We start from the raw sequence: 23,029 nt of genomic DNA on the forward strand, positions 1-23,029 counted from the left end.
CTGTTTTAACTTGGCTGGAAAACGTTTTTGCTCTCACAAATGTTCCCGAGGCTTCAGTCAATCAGTCCCCATTAAGACATTTTTAAAGGAATCCTAGGAAGGACCGACATGTCCCGACTTCAGCTTTCCACCTCCCCCTGGAGTTGTACAGCTCCCATCCATCAGCAACGCATCCTTTCAGTCTTCAAATTGTCTCACTGCCTAAGGTTGGAAATAGATCCCGACAGCTCACCCTAGAGGGCGCACTATTTACATTTTCCACAAGTAACGCGACGGCGCTTGATCCCAGGCTCCATAAAAGGGGAGGAGGCGGGCCAGTTTCCTTCTCTCATTCAGAAAGAAGAGGATTGGAAGGTTGGGCGTATAAAGCCGCGCAGAGAGCGTGAAACAAAGCAGTCGGATCGGAATTGGACTTGGGAGGCTAGGCGTGGAGTCAGACATAAAACTTGGAGGGGAGTAACGAATCTGCTCCTCTCACTCCCCTCCACCCCTGCGCTGCGCTTCAGGGGTTCCCACAGCCCTGCGATTTATTTTTATAACAGCTTTTTATACAGAAAGAAATTTTATATATATATACATTTTTTTTTCTTCTTAAGAGAAAATTCCTGTTTCAAGAGAAAATAAGGCAAGATCAATGAAGGAGAGAAGAGCCAGCCAGAAATTATCCAGTAAATCTATCATGGATCCTAATCAGAACGTGAAATGCAAGATAGTAGTGGTGGGAGATAGTCAGTGTGGGAAAACCGCGCTGCTGCATGTGTTCGCCAAGGACTGCTTTCCAGAGGTGAGTGTGGCCGACCTGGGCTTCCCGGGGGGACGGCTCGCAGGGTCCCCGTCTCAGCGTGGGCTTTTCTTCTGCATACCCTGCTTCACCCCTTTTTCTTTTTTAAATCATCTTTCTCACCCCTAATTACTTTCCCCTCTGGTTAGATTACTGGTAAAGGGAAAGTGAGCAAGAATCGTTGAGGGGTTGAGACGCGCCAGCTTCAGCTGAAAGCTTCTGAAACTTGGTTTTTCGTGTAGATTTGGGTCAACACGTCTCTGAGAGTGGATTGGGGCTGGTGAGACTCAGGGGGTTAGAAAAGGGCCTGTCTGGTGTGGGTGCGGCTTTTGGGGCTTCTAGGTTTTTTTGTGTGTGTTTTTTAATTGGGCAGTGGGGAGGTGATTTTCAGAGGGTGTCCTGAGGGTGCCGTGCATTTTAAGCTAACCTCTGTCTTCTTTCCTTCCTTTCTTATCCATTTATGTTTGTTCAGAATTACGTACCTACAGTGTTTGAGAATTACACGGCCAGTTTTGAAATCGACACACAAAGAATAGAATTGAGCCTGTGGGACACTTCGGGTAAGAGAACACTCGGGCCGCGTGACGCTTGGAGCGGGTTCGCAACCGCTGGGGGGCGGGCAGCGGGTCTCCGGCTCTCGCGCCTGGGCGCTTTCTGCACCAACGTGCGCGCTTCAGCGCTCTTAGGCCCTCAGTTAACTTTACCCCCTTCAAGGGATTCCTGAGTTCCCCGCTGGATGTCAATTTTTGCCCGTTCTGAGTAGGGATGGGGCGGAGAGGTTAAAGAGCGGATAGGAAGGTGCTGTGTACCTGCTGTGTGACCCTGGGGTTGGCGCCGCCCATGACCGGGGGGCCATTTGCCCGCGGGGTCTTGGCCCTGGGGCAATCTGAAAAATTGTCTGCTTGGGTGTGTGTGTGTGGGGGGGTGCATGCAACGCCACTGAACGACCCGACTAGGGTGGGCCATCTCTCCTGGATCTAACCTGCTGGTAGTAGGCCTGGGGCGGGGGTAATGGGAGGAGGGGGAAATTTCCCGAAGCGACGAGGTAACATGCGGAATCCGCGTTTCGGGGCGAGTAACGTGAGCGCAGGCTGCCGCGTAGCTCATGACGCCTAAGGCAAAGAATGCGAGGGCAGCGCAGGGGCGCTGCACACCGCCCCCCCCCCCCCCCGGCTTCCTCTGCGCGCTGTTGGCCGTTGGCGCCGCCTCAGTGCTAACCTGCCTGTCCGAGGCCTTTGGGGATCACGATGTTCCATTTTGTCCACGTCATTCCCGCATGACCCCTACTGAATCACCGCCTGCCAGCTGGGCCTCCAATCGCAGTATTCACCTTTGACCTTGCCGTCCAGTTGAATTATTGGCCCTATGGTGGGTTATTTTCAAGGGTCGTGGGGTTCAAGGCCGGGTTAGTGCTTTCCCACGTGCCCATCCACCAACCTGGCTCGCGTTGGCAGAGAGGGCCAGGCCCCCCGCCGTCAGGAAGGCTTTCAGCGCGCGATTGAGTTTGGAATTCAGTCTGGACACGGGCATTAGGGTCAGAGGATTCCACGTGGAATTTCGAGCTGGGACCCAGGCACCCGCCGCCCCTGCCAACACTACCCTGCGATGAGAAGTGCGGGTTACCAAGATGGGTGTCGCTTGTGGAGGAGGAGGAGCCAATGGAAGGCAGAGCAAAGCCCCTAGTGCTTAAATCTGGGAGTTTTCGAGGGGGCTGGGCTACAGCGTGTGAGCCAAGACAAATCTGGGATGAAACCAGCAAGGAGGAGTGCTCAAGTGCCAGCATGCAGATTTTGCTTTCAGGTTGGGAGGTCCCAAGGTGGAGCAGCGCGGTACTGGGAGTGTCCTCGTGGAGGTGCTTCTGGACTGTTCCAGCTTCCCACAACCCCTGGCTTTAACCTCTGGAACCCCCAAGGGACACCGGATTAGAGAGCCAGAGGAAGGGACCAGACTGACAGGGTCGCCAGAGGCAGTCCCTACACAAAGGCAAGCAGGACGTATCCCAGAGCGCCTTCCTTGGTCCGTGTCAGACTCTCAGACTCCCTCCAACCTTGCCTTGGGCAGCAGAGCCAGGATCTTGGCAATGTTTTGTACTGGGCATTCCATATACAGACTCGCTTTTATAGAGAAGGTGGTGACATAAGGCACTCTAGTGTTTTGTTATTTCTGGAATTCCTATCATTGGAATCATTATACAGCCTAGAACTTGTTAAATGCCACTGACTCTGTTCTGATCTATAGCAACTGGGTTTCCAAGGAGCTGCTGGTGGGTTTGAACCGCTGACCTTGCGGTTAGTGGTGTACTGCTTATCCTACAGCACTACACCAGGAATCCTCAACCTAGTATTTGGTGGACTCTAATTCCCAGGCAATCATGTAGGACAACTGATGCTGTGTTAACAATTAGCACCTGTATTTTACCCCTATAGTAGGTGCCATTTTGACCTAATGGATGATAAGAATTATTTAGGCCTGGGTGGGGCCTTGGGTCTGGTCCAAACATTGATACAGAGCTGTGTTTAGATTTTAGCTCCTGCCTTCCCAGATAATCCCACCTCCCTAAATCTCCTTTTCATCATTTGCAAAAGACACTGGGCAGGATCTCTCAGCTCTACAATTCTTGGACTTAATACGTGGGATAAGGCAAATTGTTGTGTTTCCCAGAATATTGGTTGGCTTCAGCTCCTAGTCCCAGTGGCTTCCAGCACTCTAAACTGGGCAGAGTCAATCTTCCTGATACACATAGGAATAAGACTCTTGGAAAGGGAGGGGGAAGAATGAGTGGATTCGGAAGGAATGCTGGGTTATACCTCCCTTGTCTCAACCTTCCAGAGTCACAGGACCACCAACTGAGATGTTAGATTAGGTGCCCAAAGGGCTAAATTGATTTTTCTTTCTGTTTTTTTTAGGAGAGAAAAGTCACATTGTTTCCCAAAGCCCAGAAAATAATCTTTCTTTTTAAAAACCAGGCAAAGTATGAGTAGTTTATAATTGGACTGTCTATCCTATATGCAGATAAATATCACTTCAGATATTTTCAAGTATACCATCAAAAGTCTATGTGTCTCTGCAACATGTAGTATCTATGCCTTGCACATAGTATGCAATCAAAATCTGTTGCATGAGCAAATGCATAATATAAAAAGTTTCCAAGGAGATGAGATTTTCTGGTATCTATTACCACTTAATGGACTCCTGGTTGTGGCACTGTGGGTTAATGCGCTGGACTGCAAAGTCCACTTGAACTGGTTCAAACTCACCAGCTGTTCCTCAGAAACCCTATACAGGGTCACTATGGGTCGGAACCCGACTCGACGGCACTTAACAATAACAACATCACCACTGAATTACATGTGCACAAAGTCTGAACATTTATAAACACCGCCTTTCATCAAATTAAAGATAATCACCTTATAGGACATCTGCGGTGAAATAGTCAATTGTATTTTCATTTAATGAAACAAAAACTCATGCATGCTCAGCTAAAAATATAGAGGGTTGAAAACTGAGTGAGAAAATATTGTACTACAGAATTATCCAGTAATGAAATCTTGTTTGGAATTTAGATTTCTATAAATGAAAAAAAAAAGGCATAAGGGATTTAGATAGAATTCCATTATGTAGTTCATGAGGTGAAGTTTTACGTAAAGATAGTCACCAAGCCCTTTTAATATTAAGAACATACTGTTTTTACCAAAAATGTTGTATCATTCATGGTTAAAATACATCTAACCACCATTTTATCAGCAGCTAATAGTTTTTAGTATCTTTAACATTTTTCCACTTAATTTCAAGCTTTCTATGACAAATTTCTGAAAACGATTCATTTTTTGACAAATGTTTGACATTTTCTTTGCCCACTAAGACATTTGTTTAGTTCAGGTTGTGGAAATAATTGCATGTGCCTTATGCTTCTTGATCCATTTATTTTTTCCAACTGCTGTCAATTTCGTTCTGGATGGAAGATCCCAGCCAAGTCTCAAATCCTAAATGTCAGATAATTTTTTCTCTCCTGGAACTTTGTGAAAGTTTAAGGTTGTTTATATAGAGAAAAGTGGGCATGCCTAACTTTTCTGATAGAGAGAAATGGCATCAATTGATTTCCTTTGAATGGTAGCATTAACCGTTCTTTCATTCGGCCACTATACTTGAAGTAGCTTCTGGAAGGGGTTTGCTCTCCCCCCACAGCAGTCATGCAATAATGAACAGGTAAAACTGTGCCAATTTAAATGTGGTAAAGAACATAAAGTGAAAGTGTAGGACATGCAGAGTCTATTTGCAACAAGTAAGAACCATTTTGCCCTCAAGTCAGCTCTGACTCATGGTGACCCCATGTGTGTCAGAGCTCCGTAGCATTGCCAATGACTGGTTTTTCAAAAGTAGAGAACCAGGTCTTTCTTCTGAGGCCTCTCTGGGTGGACTTGAACTTTTAAACTTTGGTTAGCAGTCATGTGCTTTAACCTTCACTGCACCACCAACAGGCTCCTGCAAGAACAGGAAGTCATTTGTTTACTTTTGAGGACACAGTAACTTAAAATTTCTTTCTCTTTCCCCTCTCCTTTTTTATGCACCTACTACTATGCTGTGGGTTAATGCGCCAGACTGCAAAGCCATTTGAACTGCAAGGTAGGCAGTTTGAGCTCACCATTTGCTCCTCGGAAACCCTATACAGGGTCGCTATGGGTCAGTACCGACTCAACGGCACTTAACAACAACACTATGTGTTAGGCCTTCTGTTAGGCTGTAATGTTAACTTAAACATGACCCTGCCTTTAATCTTACAGCCTGGGCGAGACAGTGAGGCTGGGAGTGGGGAGAAGCATGTTTTCCTCACTTTGTGTTGCCCATTGCCAACCTATGAGATGTCCAATTTGTACTTGAATTTGAGTGTCCTGTTCCACCTGATGTGTATTCCCTTAACATGCATCCCTAAAGCTTACATATTTTCTTCAGGTAGGAAACATCCTGCTGCATGCACATACTAAGTAGCCACATTGCCCAGCTAGTTTCTTATGGCTACTACAAAAAAAATGCCCTGTGAATACTCCCAGAGTGGGGTAAGTGGTTGGTTAAAGGTAGTCTTTAGATACCCCCCACCTACTGCCATCAAGTTAATTCCAACTTATGTTAAGTGCCGTTGAGTAGGTTCCAACTCACAACAACCCTGTATAGGGTTTCCGCAGAGTGACTGGTGAGTTTGAACCACCAACCTTGTTTTTCAAACCAACCTTGCGGTCCAGTGCTTATCCTAGAATGTCACACTATGGTTTCTAAGACTGTAAATTTTTATGGGAACTGACAGCCTCATCTTTCTTCCCAAGAGCACCAAGTGGGCATCGTGGTTAGCAGCTTAATGCTTAACCCACGGTACCACCAAGGCTCCTTAGCCTTTAGATGTTGTTGTGTGCTTTTGAGTTGGTTCCGACTCATAGCGACCTTGTCAAAGGTTTTCAAGAGCAGCTGGTATATTTAAACTGCTGACCTTTGGTTACCAGTTATTGAACAGTGACATACCAGAGCTCACAGTTTCATAATTTCTTGATTGTTCTGAGAAATGTTTCCTTTTCATTGATAAGATAAGCATCTTCATTAATAGTTGCAGAAATTCTCGTAATCATTTTCAAATTCACCCAGTGACTTTCTACAAAACAATGGCTAATGGTTTCAACATTTTGAAGTGATAAATGAGACCGAAGTAGTTCTTACATCTTGTGCTTCAAAATCTGCCACAGTTGCCAAGCAGAGACATAATTTGTAGTATGAAGCCAAATGCCTACTAATAATAGAAACTTTAGTCATTCAAGAATCACCATATCTTTTCCTAAGAGATTTGATTGCAGTGTAATTTCAGCACATGTGATTTAGGGAGTAATAATCATTCATGCCAGCTTTTAACCAAGGCAAGTTAATGCACATTTTATTTAAGGCATATTATTAGGTTTAAAATATTCAATTCAGCTGTTAGAATTTTCCCCACAGTAACTATACTCTGGCCTTGTGAACATGCTTTAAATCTTGTCATTATACAAGCTTCTTTTAGATTGGGAGCACTTAAGTTAGTACTTCCTGGGTTCGTTTTATCATTATTAACAGAGAACGTAGTTCCTTGTTTTTTTAAATTTTATTTTAAACATAAAACAAAGAAAAGGGTGAAATCTTAATTATGCTACTACCTTACTTTGTTGGAGGAGCCCTGGTGGTGCCATGGGTAAAGCACTTAGCTGCTAAGCAAAAGTTAAGTGGATTGAACTCACCAGCCCCTATCAGGAGACAGATGTAGCCATGGCCATCTGCATTTATAAAGATCTGCAGCCTTGGAAATCCTGTGGGCAGTTCTACTTTGTTCTATAGTGTTACCATGAGTCAGAATCAACTGGAATGCAATGGGCTTGATTTGGTTTTTACTTTGAGAACAAGTTCCTCTGTAAATACAAATCTATTTATATTGTTAAATTTATAGCTTATACATCAATTTGAAGAATGATCTTAATGACAACTCCTCTAATGAAATAGTTATTAACAGGGATGGGGATATGTATTTCAGCAGTGTGGGAGATTGGTATATCATTGATCTAGAAAAGCAGCTTCAGAACAGATCACTGGTCCCCGTTTTGTGGCTGAATATATAAATTGACACATCTGAGCAAGACATATAGAAATAATCAAATCTTTTTAGGGTATCCCATGTGCATGCACCTTGCTAGATGTTATGGGGGCAAGGAAAGGAAGGTACAAACCTGGGCAAGAATAATGCCCTTCCTCAGGGTACTCACACACAGTCTATCTATCCTGGTATAAAAAGGTGGCCAAAGAAATAGGCAACAATAAAATTGTAAATACTTCTTCCCAAAGTCACATAAATCAAATGAGGAGTCTGGTGCTGGACATTTAGTTGAGAAAAGATACCAGTAATCTGACCTTGAACACAGTCGGGAACTCTTCCCAGGAAACCTAAAATACACCACAGGACAGAGAACATGTACATACTTCCTCGTCTTTGGTGCTTTCGTACCTGTTCCCAGGAGGGTGAGCCTGGAGGTTCTGAAACTAGGGTCAACAAAACCCAAAGAATTACTGAAGGCCACATGTCCAACTTAGACCCCCTGACTCAGTATGCATGGAAAATGGATGACTCCGTCCCTTAGAAATCTTGAACATTCCTCCCACTTGGAAATATGCTTGAATTGAATGGTGTGAAGGAAAACAAGATTCTAAGTGTTAAATTCTAACTTAAACTAACCTTCCTAGAGAAAGGGGGAGAGTAAGGGAGCAAAGAAATGTGATTGCTTGTGAAGTGATGATGCCCAAGAACAAAACTGCAGAAAACAAGACAGTTCTTAAACTAGTAAGGATTCATAAGAGCTTCAAGATCAAGACTAGGTTTAATGCTTAACTTGAGCTTTCTCATTGAAACTCTGTAAGAAGAGAAGGACCTGCTTACACAAATTTTAGGAAATCCCTAGAGGAAAAGTCGCTTTGGTAGCATAGTAGTTACAAGTCAGGCTGTTAATCTCAAGGTCAGCATGTTCAAAACTGCCGATGGTTCCAGGGGAGAAAGATGAGACTTTCTGCTCCTGTAAAGATTTATAGCCTCAGAAACCCTATGCAGGGTTGCTATGAGTTGGAACCGACTCCACAGCACAGCACCACCACCATTCTTTTCCCTCTAACTATCAGATTCGCCATGGTTCCAGTATGTTGTTAAGTGCCGCTGGTTCTGATTCATAGCAACCCTGTGTACGGTTTCTAAGGAGCAGCTGGTGAGTTTGAACTGCCGATGTTGTGGTTTGCAGTTCAGTGCTAATCCTATAGTGCACACCAGAAGAATCAAAACTGTTTTTGCTTCTTGTTTCTTAGGTATCCCAATAAAATTAGGAGTATAAAGTTATAAAGTTTTATTTAAGGTTTAAAAATGTCAAATTTTCTTTCTCCCTGTCTATTAGTTGGAATCAAGTTGATGGCTGTGAATTTTGGTTTGCTTTATGCATTTGTAGTGCCTTCCAAAATAGAAAATAATGATTCCATTATTATAATAACCCATAACATACTCACAGATTTTCATAAAATCTCATAATTATTATTAATATGAATTAATTGAAGCAACAAACAAAATGCCCTTCCTTAGAATAATGTATTCCATATTTGCTGGCATAGTGTTCATAGTGCAAATTATTCAGAAAAAAAGAGTTAAGCAAAATCTTAAACTGAGCCAGATACAAAAGTTCTGCCCAGACTTGGTTATCACATTCTTGAGACTTTCACTGTGATTAGAGCTGGCATGAGGAAATGGTATCTCATAAGACAAATCATATTCACACATGTTAACTGTTGTCGATTACAGATGTTCTTTTGGTGACCGCTAAATATACTAACGTGGAGTATGGTATTGTATGGCACTCCAGGTTAATGTGCTGGCCTGCAAGGTCGGTTTGAGATGAAAGGTTGGTGGTTCAAGCTCGCCAGTCACTTCTTGGAAACCCTATTCAGAGTCTCTATAAGTTGTAACCAACTTGATGACACTTAATAAATATACTAAAGAGGAGTCCTAGTGTGGTGCGGTGGGATAAGCACTGAACCACAAAGTCGGTTTGAACCACAATGTCAGTGGTTCAAACTCACCAGCTACTCCTTGGAAACGCTATACAGGGTCGCTATGAGTCAGAACCTACTTGACGGCATTTAACAAAAACAAATATACCAAAAGCTGACATGTTTCCTCAACCAAAAATATGCTATATTCCTGTTTTATTGTTCTTGGTAGGGATTTCTTAAGGAGGAAGGGAATTTTGGGGGGTTTTACTTTTTATTTTCAATTTAAGGTTCAAGTTAGAGAAGGTACATTTATGAAATATTTAACTTATTGGCTTGAAAAATTCTCAGACTCATATAAAACCTAATAGTGTTCAAACTGGTTTTGTAGAAGTTTCTATAGAGCTCCTTTTTGGGCATGAATCTTCTTACATATGCATTTAATTATGTACATATATGGTATGTTCTATCTTTGTGAAGCAGTGACTTAAGCAAGCAGGTATGTGTCTCAAGAATTAGTTTCTGGGTGAGGCACTTTGTGACTATTCTTGGATTAGAAATCTTTCTCTCATCCAGAATTAATGATCTTAAAGACAAAGATGGATAGGCTTGAAATATTAAAAGCCTTTTAGAACTTTACTGCTGTTGACCAAACTTGAGGAACTCAGAGGACATCAGGTGCTTACTTATTTTAATCTACATCTGAGCAAAACCCTCTAAGTTTATGTTTGTTTGTTTTTTTAGCACATATTCAGTGTTGTAGTTGCTTCTTTAAAATGTGGAGTTTCATGAGATTTTCCCTTTGGAGGTCTAACAGTGTAATAAAAATGGACCTTGAACCAATGTTGTGTGCTTGAAGTTTCATACAGCGTAAGAAAAATGACGTGTACTGCTGCGCCTAAGAAGTTTCACTTGCATGAAGCACATTCCATACACTGAGAGTTGCTCAGTACCTAGACTTGTTGAAGTTTTAATTATATGTGGTATGGGCACATATGAACTAGAATGCCTATAAGGACAAACTTACGTATCACAGTTGTTGGCTAAGTACCCTCCAGTATGTTCTGACTCATAACTACCCTGTATTGGGTTTCCAACCTTGTAGTTAGCAGTCCAATACTGCAGTTAAAGTTCAGTAAATTCATTCAGAGGGAAGTTGTTCTCTTTCTTTCTTGTGCTATTGAGTTCTACAGAATCTCTGGAAACTTTTCAAAAGCATTTTTTTTTTTTTTTTTCTTTTTTCTGTGCTATTTAGCTTAACATGGTATTTTGAAACTTTTCTGGAGGGGTGTAATGACTAGGATTAGGTGGTGTTTCTGGTTTATGGGCAGCATTCCTGGAATTCTTCATCTATTTTTCCCCTGGCTTGTGAGTGATCACACACATGCATATGATTATACCAGGCACTAACCTCCCTTTGCTTTCCATACCTCCTTTGTGTAGTACCTTGGATGCTTGGGCATTATAGGGACTTCAGTAAGGGAAGAATTCAATGTACCCCAGCAGAGTAAACTGTAATATTACACAGGATTTTTCTTGTTGAAGGACTTGCTTAGCTGATGAACTGTTAGGTTCCCCTAGTAGTAGTGTTCTATTTGTATGGGATAACATTTTTTTAAATTCTGACAATAAAAAAGATATTAGATTTTCTGACCCTCTCATCTCATCCCCCTAAAAAAAGTTTTAAGTGCCTTTGAGTTCATTCTAACTCATAGCCACATTGTGTAGGGTTTCTCAGGAGCAGCTGGTGGTTTGAATTCCCAACCTTGTGGTCACAGTCCAGTGCTGATCCTACAGCTCCACACCAGTTTCAACCCTGCTGTTGTTAAGTGCTGTTGAGTCTGTCCTGACCAGTAGTGACCCTGTATAGGGTTTCCCTTTAGCCTCTCCAGAATATCTGATTCAGAATTCTTATTAGTTGTAATGACAAATTGTTTTCATACCTAGTGATTAAGCAATTTATGCTTATAACTAATAAATGTGGAGTTGAATTTTATTGCTACCTTTAGACAGTCTTGGTGATCTAAAGACAGCAGCTGGCTTCATTAGCAAAGTAATAGGACTGGGTCAAAATGTCACTCTAAATAGGTCTTGTTAAAACTCTGAAAATCGCCTGTTTCTGTCCACAAACGTGTTAGTTTGTTTATCCTGAGCATTTTCACTGTGTGTTTTCCTACATTTTGTAGTGATCTGTGTATACACCCACTGAGCACTGAAGCCAGCTCAGCCTATTAAGAGTGTTGGAGACAAAGCCAGATCCTTTGTAGCCATAAATGGGTGAGGGATGGGAAACAGTAGGCAAAGGGAGGGTATGCAATCCACTAGCACCTTTGCACGTCTCCAACTGCCTATCCTGGTTTGGGGACTTGAAAACCGTGATCTCCATTATACAGTGTTGTCTTAGAACTAGCTGAGATTTACAGTAAACCCTCTCGTCTCCCAACCTCCCAAGTTCAGGTCTGCTTGAAAGTGAAAGAATCTGCAGAGATATAGTTGTTTTATTTAATGTAAGTGATTTCCAAGAATGAAAATCTCTGACGCCTGTTCTGGTCTCAGACAATCCTAATTGTGAGGAAGATCTGACTTTATGGTTATGGGATGAGGTCATTTCTTATGTACTGTGAAATGCAGAGGAAAGAAACCCACATAGACAGGTCAGGTCCTTGTGTTTCCCCTGTGATTTGGAATTTCCTTATTGGGTGTTTGGGAAGAGATCCCCATATGTTTACAGCATAAACAGGATAAAAGTCAGACTTTGAACATAGAAACAGGAAAGGTTGGAATTGAGAAAGTCTGACCTTCACAGAAAGACCCATACATCTGTCTCTCTTGTTCATCCGTATCATTGCTGACTTCTCTCAAACATGTTGAAAGTGGTGGACTGTTTGTGAATGAATCCTTCAATCTTAGACTCCTTTAAGTGGCTGAAAAGACATCCACAGCTTGTCATTTTCAGAGGTGACCTCATTCTGCTTTGCCTTCATACTTTAAGATGACTCGATTTTCTAACACTAAAACCTTTAAGCTTTTGGAAATTATCTATATCACTTGGCAGTCTCTGCTTCCATGGGACCCTGTTTCCAGATGTGGGAGTGGAGCTATTGCTGCTCATGAAAACTGGCATAGATTGTCTTTATTTGCTCACACTCCTCTTCCGATAACATTCCTTTTCCCTCAGTTTAGCCAGCCTACCTAGCTTAAGCTGTCACTCTCCATCCGTCGTACAATCCTGAGGTCACAGTGTTGCCTGGGGTTTCAGTGAGTCTCAGGAACCCAGAAGAGTCTGTGAATAAAGGGCAACTCAGCCTAACACCAGTAACTTGGGGATCACAAGAGCAGACTCTTGAAAATTTTTGTTTTGATAGAAATGTAAAAGATGATTTTAAAAGATTCTTTGTAGTCTTTCTCTCCTCAGACTTTGACTGTGTAGAGGTTTTGATTTATCAGGGGACAACATGTCATGTTTTTCTGCTAGAAAGGGAAAATGATGTCAAAATGAAATTGGATTTCAAACAGACTTTGGCGGTATAGATTCTTTCTCTACTCTGGAGCCAATTGCTAGTAATGTATTTTGTATCTAAGTAAAACAGGTTTTTTTGTTTACTTATTTTTAAAGTGTTATACAGAAAGTGTGAAATGCCAGTATACTGAGGAAAAAGTGGCTGCTGGCAAACTATTTAATTTTATAGCCACACCACTTTATAATTACTGACCTCTTGTAAAACTGCCTATCCTTTAGAATTCTAAAAAAGAAGAAATTTCCTAAAGACTAGAGAGTTCTGTGGACTAGAACAGTTGGCTGGCTATTTAAACCCTTGGATCTCCTGGGGAGAGCTGCCAGCTGAAAGAAAGGTTAGCAGCTCACCTCTAAAGAAAAGTCTGTCTTCAGAAAGATCAGTCATAGAAACCCAATGGAAGATAGTAGAATCCGACCTACTCTGGTTCTACTCTGATACACATGGGGTCAGAACCAACTGAGCAACTGTTTTTTCTTTAAGTTGAAACTTTGGGGAACCCTGGGTTTAACGTGGGCTAAAATCCTCGGATGGTGGCTCACTGACAGCGTTGGAATTATGTGAAAAAAGAAAGAAAGAAAGAGTGACATGATCAAATATGGCACTTAGTATATTTTTTGCTTGTAACAGGAAGAATGTCTATATAAGATTTAGGGAAAAGTTTTAATAAGCAAGCTCGAAGGTTAATGGCTTGTCCAAATTTGTAACTGTGAAAGAGGACAGGACATTGTTGTGGTTTATAATGGTGGTTGTCTTGGTATATAGCTGAACGTACCCTTTCCTTCTGCCCCTCTTCTCCTTCGCCCCATCTTTTCTATGTGAGACTACCCTTGAGTTTTGATCACTGTTCCCAGGAGGAGTAACTCAGCTTATGGTGCTTGCTACCACTCAGCTTTTAACAATAACAACAACACAATATTAATAACAATTGGTAGTGCTGGTGGTGGTGACCCTGTATAGGGTTTTGGAGTAGTGACTGTGGGTTCAAAATACCTACCTTGTTGTTACCAGTCTAGTGCTTATCCTACTTCACTTCACCAGGACTCTATTAATAACCACTGTTGTGGTTAAGTGCCTTCGAGTAGTTTCCAACTCATAGCGACCCTTTATAGGGCTTCTGAGGAAAGACTGGTGAGCTTGAACTACTGACATGACAGTTCAAACCAACTTTGCAGTCCAGCACATTAACTATGTTGTTGTTAAGTGCTGTCTAGTTGATTCTGACCCATAGCGACCTTGTAAAGGGTTTCCGAGGAGCAGCTGGTGAGTTCGAACCTCTGACCTTGCATTTCAAACGGCTTTGCAGTCTGGCACATTAACCTACAGCACCACACCACATATTGATTTCTTACTAAATGCCAAGCACTGTCTGGGTTTATTGAATGCTAGGGAGAAATTATTGTCATCTATGTTTTATAAATGAAGAAACTGATGCAGAGAGTCCCAGAGCTACCTTGCCCACCCCCCCATCCCCCCATTCCATGGTGGAGATGGATTTGTACTAAAGACCCAGCATCTCCAGGCTCTCAGAACATCATAAGGAGACTTTGGATTCTAGTCTTTGAACCATTTCAACTTCAGACCCTGGCTCCTCCTCTCCCCTCCTCTCCCCTCCCACTGTATCAAGTCAGATCAGTGAAGATTTACTTCTCATCCCTTAGAAAAAATTGTAATGCTAACCTGGCTTTTGTTTATTCCTTTGCATTCTTTTAGAAGGATTAAAAGAAAGAGGGTAGAACTATGATGTAACATTCAAGGGATTTAACTTGAAAGGGCAGAGTTAATGCTTGACCGGCAAAGGGGATTTTTATCTGAAAATTTTTGTGTCTTTGTTTTTTCCCCTTAGGTTCTCCCTACTATGACAATGTCCGACCCCTTTCTTACCCTGATTCTGATGCTGTGCTGATTTGCTTTGATATTAGTAGACCAGAAACCCTGGACAGTGTCCTAAAAAAGGTGAGTATTGGGGGACAGTGACACAGTTCATTGCTGGACAATTTGTAAAATAGAAACAAACTGGGCATCTCAAGTACTTTCTGTAATATGCTGGCTGGGGTTTTGTGAGTTTAAACATCGAAGAGAATAAGCTCACACCAAAACAAGGAGTCCACTCATACATGTCACTAGTCTTGTTGATGAAACTGCTGACATTTTTATTTCATAAAGCTATGAATCAAAAATACCCTTTTAAGAGCCTCCATGTTTATCCTTTTGGGGACAAATAATGCAGCTAAAAATAGTTATTTTTAACTTCTCTCATTTATTTTTCCCTCCTCCTCCCTTCCTCTTTCTCTCCTCCCCTGTCTCCTTTTCTTGCTTCTTTTTCTCCCTCCTTTTGTTCCATTATTCTGTCATTCACCCACCAGATTTTACCTTTGTTTATAATTGACTCCAATTCCGATATGAAAATGAATGTAACTATGACTGTTTAATAGAGATAATTTGTTTTACTAAGAAGTTTTCATTAGAAACAAAAGTGGAACAAACACTGGAGAAACAGGGCTGTGTTTCCAGATATGTATGAGGCAAGGTGAATTATGATAAGATGTATGTCAGATACTAATATAAGCAGTAATAGTAAACATGTTATGAATTATAAAACACCTACCTGGAGTCTGAAGGTTAACAAAAATAAGGTTCTGTAAGTGGTAACGGGACCTAGTGAAGCTCTGGAAGGAACCAGGTAAAGGTCAGGAGGAAGGATTCTGGTACAGGTAGTTTCAGATCTTAGGGAGAGCTCTAGGGAGGGAGGGAAATGGTTTGGCAGTATATAGAAGTAGTTAGAGAAGTCACATATTAATCATGGATTAGCATTTATTAGTGATTAGCTGTATCCTCAGCCCTGGCCTAAGTGCTATGAGGATTGAGAATCCAGTCCTTCCAAGAGCATCCCACACTTCCTCTTACACTAAAGCTTAAGACAGAGGATGTGGTTGGGACCAGACAGTATTATAAGCCTAGTGGTAACCCATGTGACCACATCAGGGTACAGTAGGAATGTGAGGGAAAGAAACATCTATGTGGTTGGTCTGGGATTTTTTCCTCTCCATTTGGTTTTAATTTTTAGTGGAATGTGTTTGTATCTTGTGTGTCCTCATTAGTTTACATTTCCCTAATATAAACTCTGTAATGGCATGTGACTACTTGTCTCTGTGTCATTATGAAATTAGTGTTTGAAGGTGAACCATGCCCTTGTTTTTATTAAACATTCCAAATACAGCTAGTTCAATGAAATATGAATTTTGTCACATCAAAGGATCTGTTTTGCTTCTAAATGTCTTTTAATTTTGAGTACTGTTGTATATCTAATATAAATCAAGCTAATATTTGTCAGATTTGGGCAAGAATATACCTTTCTTGTCTTTAATGCTTGTAAAATTGCTAGACGTGCAGAGGGAGGCCAGAGTCATTACACAGCTGAAGAACAACATAACAACATGTCTAGTTCTTGTCTGCAGATGAAAGAGATTGCTTATTTACAGGAGTTTTTACTTGATGTTGCATCAGGCTATGCATAATTTATGGTGAAAAGCCTTGCTCCTGTTTTGTTTTGCTTTTGTATTCTAAGACCAAATGAATAGTGACTTTGGCCTTACAGATATTAATGAGTCTGTTTTACATCCGTGTGAAGTTTAAGGCTCACGATAACCCCAGTTATAGTTTGTCTTGATTAAATACTTTTAAGTCCTTGAATATCAAAGAAGCTAGAGTAACTTAAAGCAGGAAAGATTTCTTAATCTTTTTTAAAAAAATCTACCTTCTAGTTCTGACTCTGGAGTCCTGGTGTGGCGCTGTGGGTTAATGTGCTGGACTGTAAGTTTGGTTTGAACTACAAGGTCAGCGGTTCAGGCTCATTAGCCGCTCCTCAGAAACCCTCTACAGGGTCACTGTGGGTCAGAACCGACTTGATGGCACTTAACAGCAATAACAACAGTTCTGACTCTAGTGCTGCCTATGAAAGATTCTTCTAAATAATTTAGGAAAGGAAGAAATCAGCGAACAAATTAAACTCCTGTGGAAAGTGCATTACCTCTGACTCTACTTCTGATGGTATGTCAAGCTTGAGGAAATGCAGCCACAAAAAGTTGCCCATTTGCTATGTTAAAGAACAATTGGAATTCTCTGCCCGTACATTTTGAAACCCTAATAATTCTTTTTAGGTCAATGAACAACTAATCAAATAAGACTAAATGGAATCATTTAACTGCCTATATAACTTTAAATCCAGCCCAGGCATCTGAGTTACAGGAGCCCAAGGCCTTCCTAATACCCCAGGAGATGGCTCTTTGCAGTTGTCATGGTCTGTGGTGATTCAGTCACTCGAATGGAAGCTCACTGAAGGCAGGAAGTTCTATTTTATTAACTCTGCCTCCCGTGCCTCAGTCATACATACCCCATCACATGGTAACTGTTCAATCTTTGTTGCTGGAATCAGTGGATGCTTGTACCTGTATTAGTTCTTCTTTTTCCCAGCCTTCCACATTAGTAAGAATGTACTCAACATAGCAGAGGATGTACTCATTTTGAGGCATATGTAATTATTCCTAAAGCACTTTTATCTTTCAGAGATATCCCAGTAATTAAGAAATTGTTGAAAGTATCTTCTGACAACACCCAACAAGTCTTTTGTACTAGGGACAGATAATGAGTCACAGAGAGGGAGAACAGATAATAACAGACATTCCCATTCCCTAATGGATCCACATTAACAAGTAGTAAAACTTGAAGTCTACTAGAAAGATAAACGTGAGTTTGTTTCTTTATTAAACGGTGCCAGCACTTCGCTAATTTTTCAACCCTTTTTTTGTTTGTTTGTTTGTTTCATAGTGGAAAGGTGAAATCCAGGAGTTTTGTCCCAATACCAAAATGCTGTTGGTTGGCTGCAAGTCTGACCTCCGGACAGATGTTAGTACATTAGTAGAGCTCTCAAATCACAGGCAGACGCCAGTGTCATATGACCAGGTATGTATACTGCCAGTGTGCAAATGTAGATTTTAAGAAGCATGAGAGAAACAGAATATCACTTACAGTGAATCGAATAAAAAATAGCTGCTTCTCAAAGGGATTAACCTATAGTCAGCTCCAGAATACAGATCCTTTACAAGGAGCAGAATGCACATCCTGTTATCCACATTGTGACCCTCTGCAAGCACAGATTTAAAGTTGCTGCTGATTCTGTTACTGCGCTTTACAGGCAGTATCTAAGCATCCCCATGCAATACTGAATTCAGGTGACTTTTAAAACGAGAGTGAATACTGAATCATCTTGGGACAAGGTATGAATGACAGTTTGATACTGAACTCTGTCACAAGGCATCCTAATACTTTCCCATGGCATGTTGTTGTTGTTAAGTGCCATTGAAGCAGTTCCAACTCATAGAAACCCTGTATACAGTTTCCAAAGAGCAGCTGGTGTGCTTGAACTGCTGACCCTTAAGTTCAAATCGAACTTGCATTCCAGAGCATTGGCCTACAGTGCCACACCAGGACTCCTTTCAATGGTTTGCTGTAAAAGAATTCATCTTTGTGTGTACAAATACAACAAATTTGTAAATATAAAATATGAAATTTTTTTTATTTAGTACTGAAATTATTACTAACTACATACAAGGGTAATTCAAATGTATATTTGTATTGTCCTTGTATATCTCTGCAATTGCTTCTGGATTAAAAGTTAAATATTAACTTTAAGAGAATGTGTTCAAAATCGGAAGGGTTCATCTTAGTTGCAGTCAGTTGTAGAAGAAAAGACTGAAAAATGAAGGCTGTTGAAGTTCATTCTCTTAAAATCTGCCACTACATTCTTGGAATAGCAAGAATTTTGCTTAGCATTTATCATTTTTTAAATCCCATAGGCTTCTTTGTCTTGCATATCTAATTAACAAAAATGTGATTATTTAAGTCATTCTCATGCTCATCTGATAATTATTTGTCTCTACTGTCCATATTTGGGGATTATTTTGTGTTTCTTAAGGTTATAAGGTTACAGAGGAGTCCTGTTGTGGCGCTGTGGGTTAATGTACTGGACTGCAAGGTCTGTTTGAATCTCAAGGTCAGCGGTTCAACCTCACCAGCTGCTCTTCTGAAACTCTATATAGGATCGCTATGAGTCAGAACAACTCAAAAGCACTTAGCAACAACAAAAGGTTCTAGATGTCCTCTCAGTATTTGAGCCCTAAGACATAGTCACATAAATTTCAAAATTGATTCTAAACTCCGTTATTTTTTACTACTTATAGACTGGCATCGAGTGCCATTTACACTCACAAAGAGAGAAACTGAATGTCCCATGCAGTGCTGTGGCAGCCTTTATGGGATAGATCTCTCTGCCAGAACCATGTGGAAAATGTATAATTTATGTTCATGACTTACTCAAACTGTAATTCTTTGCTTTGACCTGGAAGACCTAGGCTTCCAGTTACTCTTGGTTACAGTTGATAGTGAAGATGAATCACCTCTCCTTCTTCTCTGAATCACCTCATAGTAAGTAGTTGATCACCAAGCCCTCATTAGTTGATGACCTAGTGACTCTAGATTAGCTGGCAGCACCTAAAAGGAATCAAAAAGTGTCTATTGAGTGATGATAATTGAGCATCTTTTCTTAGGACTTGATTTTGATTGTTAATATTTAGGAAGGTAAATCAATACTTGGAAAGTGCAGCATTAGAAATCTTTCTGCAATGCATTGCTATTTTTTGCTATCATTGGAACTTTCCCCAAAGATGTATTGCAATTAAAAATCCTTTCCTTTGTTTCTCAGGGGGCAAATATGGCCAAACAGATTGGAGCAGCCACTTACATTGAATGCTCATCTTTGCAGTCTGAAAATAGCGTCAGAGACATTTTTCACGTTGCTACCTTGGCGTGTGTAAACAAGACCAATAAGAACGTTAAGCGTAACAAATCACAGAGGGCTACAAAGCGGATTTCACACATGCCTAGCAGACCAGAACTCTCGTCAGTTGCTACGGACTTACGAAAGGACAAAGCCAAGAGTTGCACTGTGATGTGAATCTTCCGTAATCCTTAATGAGGACAAGGGAATCTAGTGTAAAAAAACATCAACAAAACAAAAAGGTGAAGTCTGAACAAAGTGCACCGCCCAAGTCCTGTATACTGGAGGCTTAGGAGGTATTTGAAAGGATGCCCATCTTTTTGGAATCCTGTTCTTGGCTTCGGCATGTAGACCAAGTGGTGGGAAGTGACTACATTGAAGAGTTTTGAGATGTGACTTGAAAAATATGCCAAAAAACCGAGAGATTGAAATGGGCTATGGATAGAAAGGAGGAGAGCGAGTGCTTGTGCCTCTGAGAAGAAAAATTACTCTGAATGGTGCTTGCGTGTTTCTTTGTTACAATTTATTCATGGATCTCTACTTTGATTTAATTTTTAAATGTTTTAATCTCCTTTACAAAAAGTATATATTAATATACCGTCCTCATTGGGGAACTGGCACTGTGACCTTAGCATTTAGTTTTCTAGAGGATGTGATCTAATTTCCTCCCAGCTCATCATTAAAATGGAAATTGTATCAGGACCCATGGGGTATCCAGAGGAAAAACTTTCTGAGGCTTTGAAACCTTGCCTTCCTGAAGATAGCATATGCAGTCTTGCAAGATATGCAGACCAACACGACAAAGATGGAATAGATCAAATAGGAAAAAAAAAAAAAAAGTGTCAATTTTTATTCAGTCTGATGGCTTGTTCATCATTGTGATTGTCATTAAAAAGTGGTAAATTGCTCAATGTAATATTTTTGTGCTCTGTTTAGAAAAGAGGGTGTGTGGTTTTGTTTTGGTTTTGTTGTTTGCCATCGTTGATAAAAATGCAAAGTCAAATGAAAGGTGTCTTGGTTTGAGGTCATAGAATGATCCAAGATGGGGGCGGGAAACGATGTGGGTACTATTTTCACCAGAAGTGATAACGAATGAAGGAGTAGTCACAGAAAGCACAGTTTGTGAGTCAAGGTGTCTGGACTGAAGTCACCAAAAGTACAAAGCAAAAGGCCTATTTTACATTTTATTTGAGATGGAGCTGTAAAATTGACTGCATCTGATCAGCTGTTGGTTTGCTTCACTTTCTTTAAATGAATATTTACACAATAAGTTTTAGGGAATCCCTAGAGGAAAAGTAGCTCTGGTAGTTTAGTGATTACAAGTCAGGCTGCTAATCCTCATGGTCAGTAGTTCGAAACTACCAGAGATTCCAAGGGAAAAAAAAATGAAGCTTTCTGTTCCCGTGAAGATTTACAGCCTCGGAAACCCTATGCAGGGTCACTATAGGTCAGAATCGACTCCACAACACATAACCACCATCACAGAGGAAAAATTTGTATTGACAAAATAGCAAGCCCTTTCAAGAGCATAGTTGTTAGACCTAGTTTAACCAGATTCAGCCAAGTCCTGTGTTCAGTACTTGACTGCTGTTGCTACATAAAGTAATCAGCATTTAAAACAGTTTACAGATGCTTTTTGACCAGTTCTTCCTAGCGCTTCTTTCAGAGAAGAAACCAGATCTGACCTGTTCATTGTTGGTGCTTGTTGAAAACGAGCTTTCTTTCCAATGATAATGCTTCATTTTTGAAGTGTTAAAGCTGTGTTCTCCTTAAACTGTGGCAGGAGAGGAGATGAAAGTAATTACAACAATCAGTTCTATGTCTTACAAGCACTTTGTTTTGTCTCTGCAAGAAAATACCATTCCCATCATTTCCCATGAAATACAGACATTTTACCAACATAATATGCTTTGATTGATGCAGCATTATGCTTTGGGCAGTATTACAAAATAGCTGGTAAGTGCTTTCTGTATTTAAATATTGTAAAAAGAAAATAAGTTATAACTGTTATCAAACAGAACTTTAGTTGCATTTTGTTTTTTTTTTTAATGTTGAAGTCACTTTGTATGTTTGGTCAATGTTTCTGCAGTATTTATTAAAACATACTTTACTTTTCTTCAAATAAAAAAGTAACCATGTCTTTGTCTAAATGTGATCTGTCTTTTATTATCTATTTCCTGCTTTAACAGTTTAGTTTTCTTCTTTAATAGTGGTGACTACCGAATCAGGCTTAGCATTCCGGTGTAGCACTGCGGATCAGCGCTGGACTGCGAACCACAAAAAATATTAATCAGCTAGGTTTATGGAGACCTTGGGCTACTGGTGTGGTGCTGTACGCTCTGGACTGTGGACCACAAGATTGTCCGTTCAAATCCACCAGCTACTCCTTGGAAACCCTGTATAGGGTTGCTGTGAGGCAGAACCGACTCGATGCTCTTAACAACAACAACAGTTAAGCTTTGATGTGCCACTGTAGGATCAGCACTGGGCTTCGAATCACAAGATTGGCTGTTCAAACCCACCAGCTGCTCCTTGAAAACTATATGGGGTCACTATAAGTTGGAACCAACTTGATGGCACTTAGCGTAGTGGCTACGAATCGGGCTGCGAACCTTAAGGTCAGCGGTTCGAAACTACCAGCCGCTCCGCGGGAGAAAGATGAGGCTTTCTACTCCCGTAAAGATTTACACCCTCGGAAACCCTGTACAGGGTCGCTATGGGTCGGAACCGACTCGATGGCACTTAACAACAACAACAACAACTTTCAAGAATTAAAAACAACAACAACATTCCAAAGCCTACTGTTGTTAAGTTTGGAATGTTTTGTTGTGTTTTTTCAATTCTTGAAAGTAGTAGTAGTATATTGTTAAGTGCCATTGAGTTGGTTCTGACTCATGGTGAGTGTGTATAGGGTTTCTGAGAAGCAGCTGGTGAGCTTAAACCACTGACCTTGTGGTTCAAATCGACCTCGCAGTTCTGCGTATTAACCTGCAACGCCACACCAGGACCTTATTTATTGGTTGGTTGGTTGGTGGTATGCTGTGAAGTTGGTTCTAACTCATAGCGACCTTGCATAGGGTTTCCGAGTCTGTAAATCTTTATGGGAGCAGAAAGCCTCATCTTTCTCCTGTGGAACAGCTGGTAGTTTCAAAGTGCTGACCTTGAGGTCAGCAGCCTGATTTGTAACCACCACGCTATCAGAGCTCCTTTAAGACTTTATTAGATAAATCAGTATATGAAAAAGGTTTTCATGATATTTTCAAAGACCAGAAGAAAAGAGGGGCATAATTAGATTCAGTGATTTAATTATGTGCAAGACCCATGATACTACCTATGGATTAATTTATGGAAAATATGAAAATGGCTAACTGA

General features: G+C 40.9%; 1 protein-coding gene across 1 annotated transcript; it reads left to right on the forward strand.

Moving 5' to 3' along the window:
- Positions 1 to 391: 391 nt before the first annotated feature.
- Positions 392 to 19,954, forward strand: LOC102841907 (rho-related GTP-binding protein RhoE-like). Its single transcript, XM_006834549.1, has 5 exons — positions 392 to 784; positions 1,254 to 1,341; positions 14,669 to 14,778; positions 17,650 to 17,784; positions 19,583 to 19,954. Exons 1-5 carry the CDS (start codon positions 635 to 637, stop codon positions 19,832 to 19,834), a joined length of 735 nt encoding a protein of 244 aa, XP_006834612.1. The 5' UTR covers positions 392 to 634; the 3' UTR covers positions 19,835 to 19,954.
- The last annotated feature ends 3,075 nt before the right edge of the window (positions 19,955 to 23,029 follow it).

The sequence above is a fragment of the Chrysochloris asiatica genome, unplaced genomic scaffold (genome assembly GCF_000296735.1).
Source record: "Chrysochloris asiatica unplaced genomic scaffold, ChrAsi1.0 scaffold00012, whole genome shotgun sequence".
Classification (NCBI taxonomy): Eukaryota; Metazoa; Chordata; class Mammalia; order Afrosoricida; family Chrysochloridae; genus Chrysochloris; species Chrysochloris asiatica.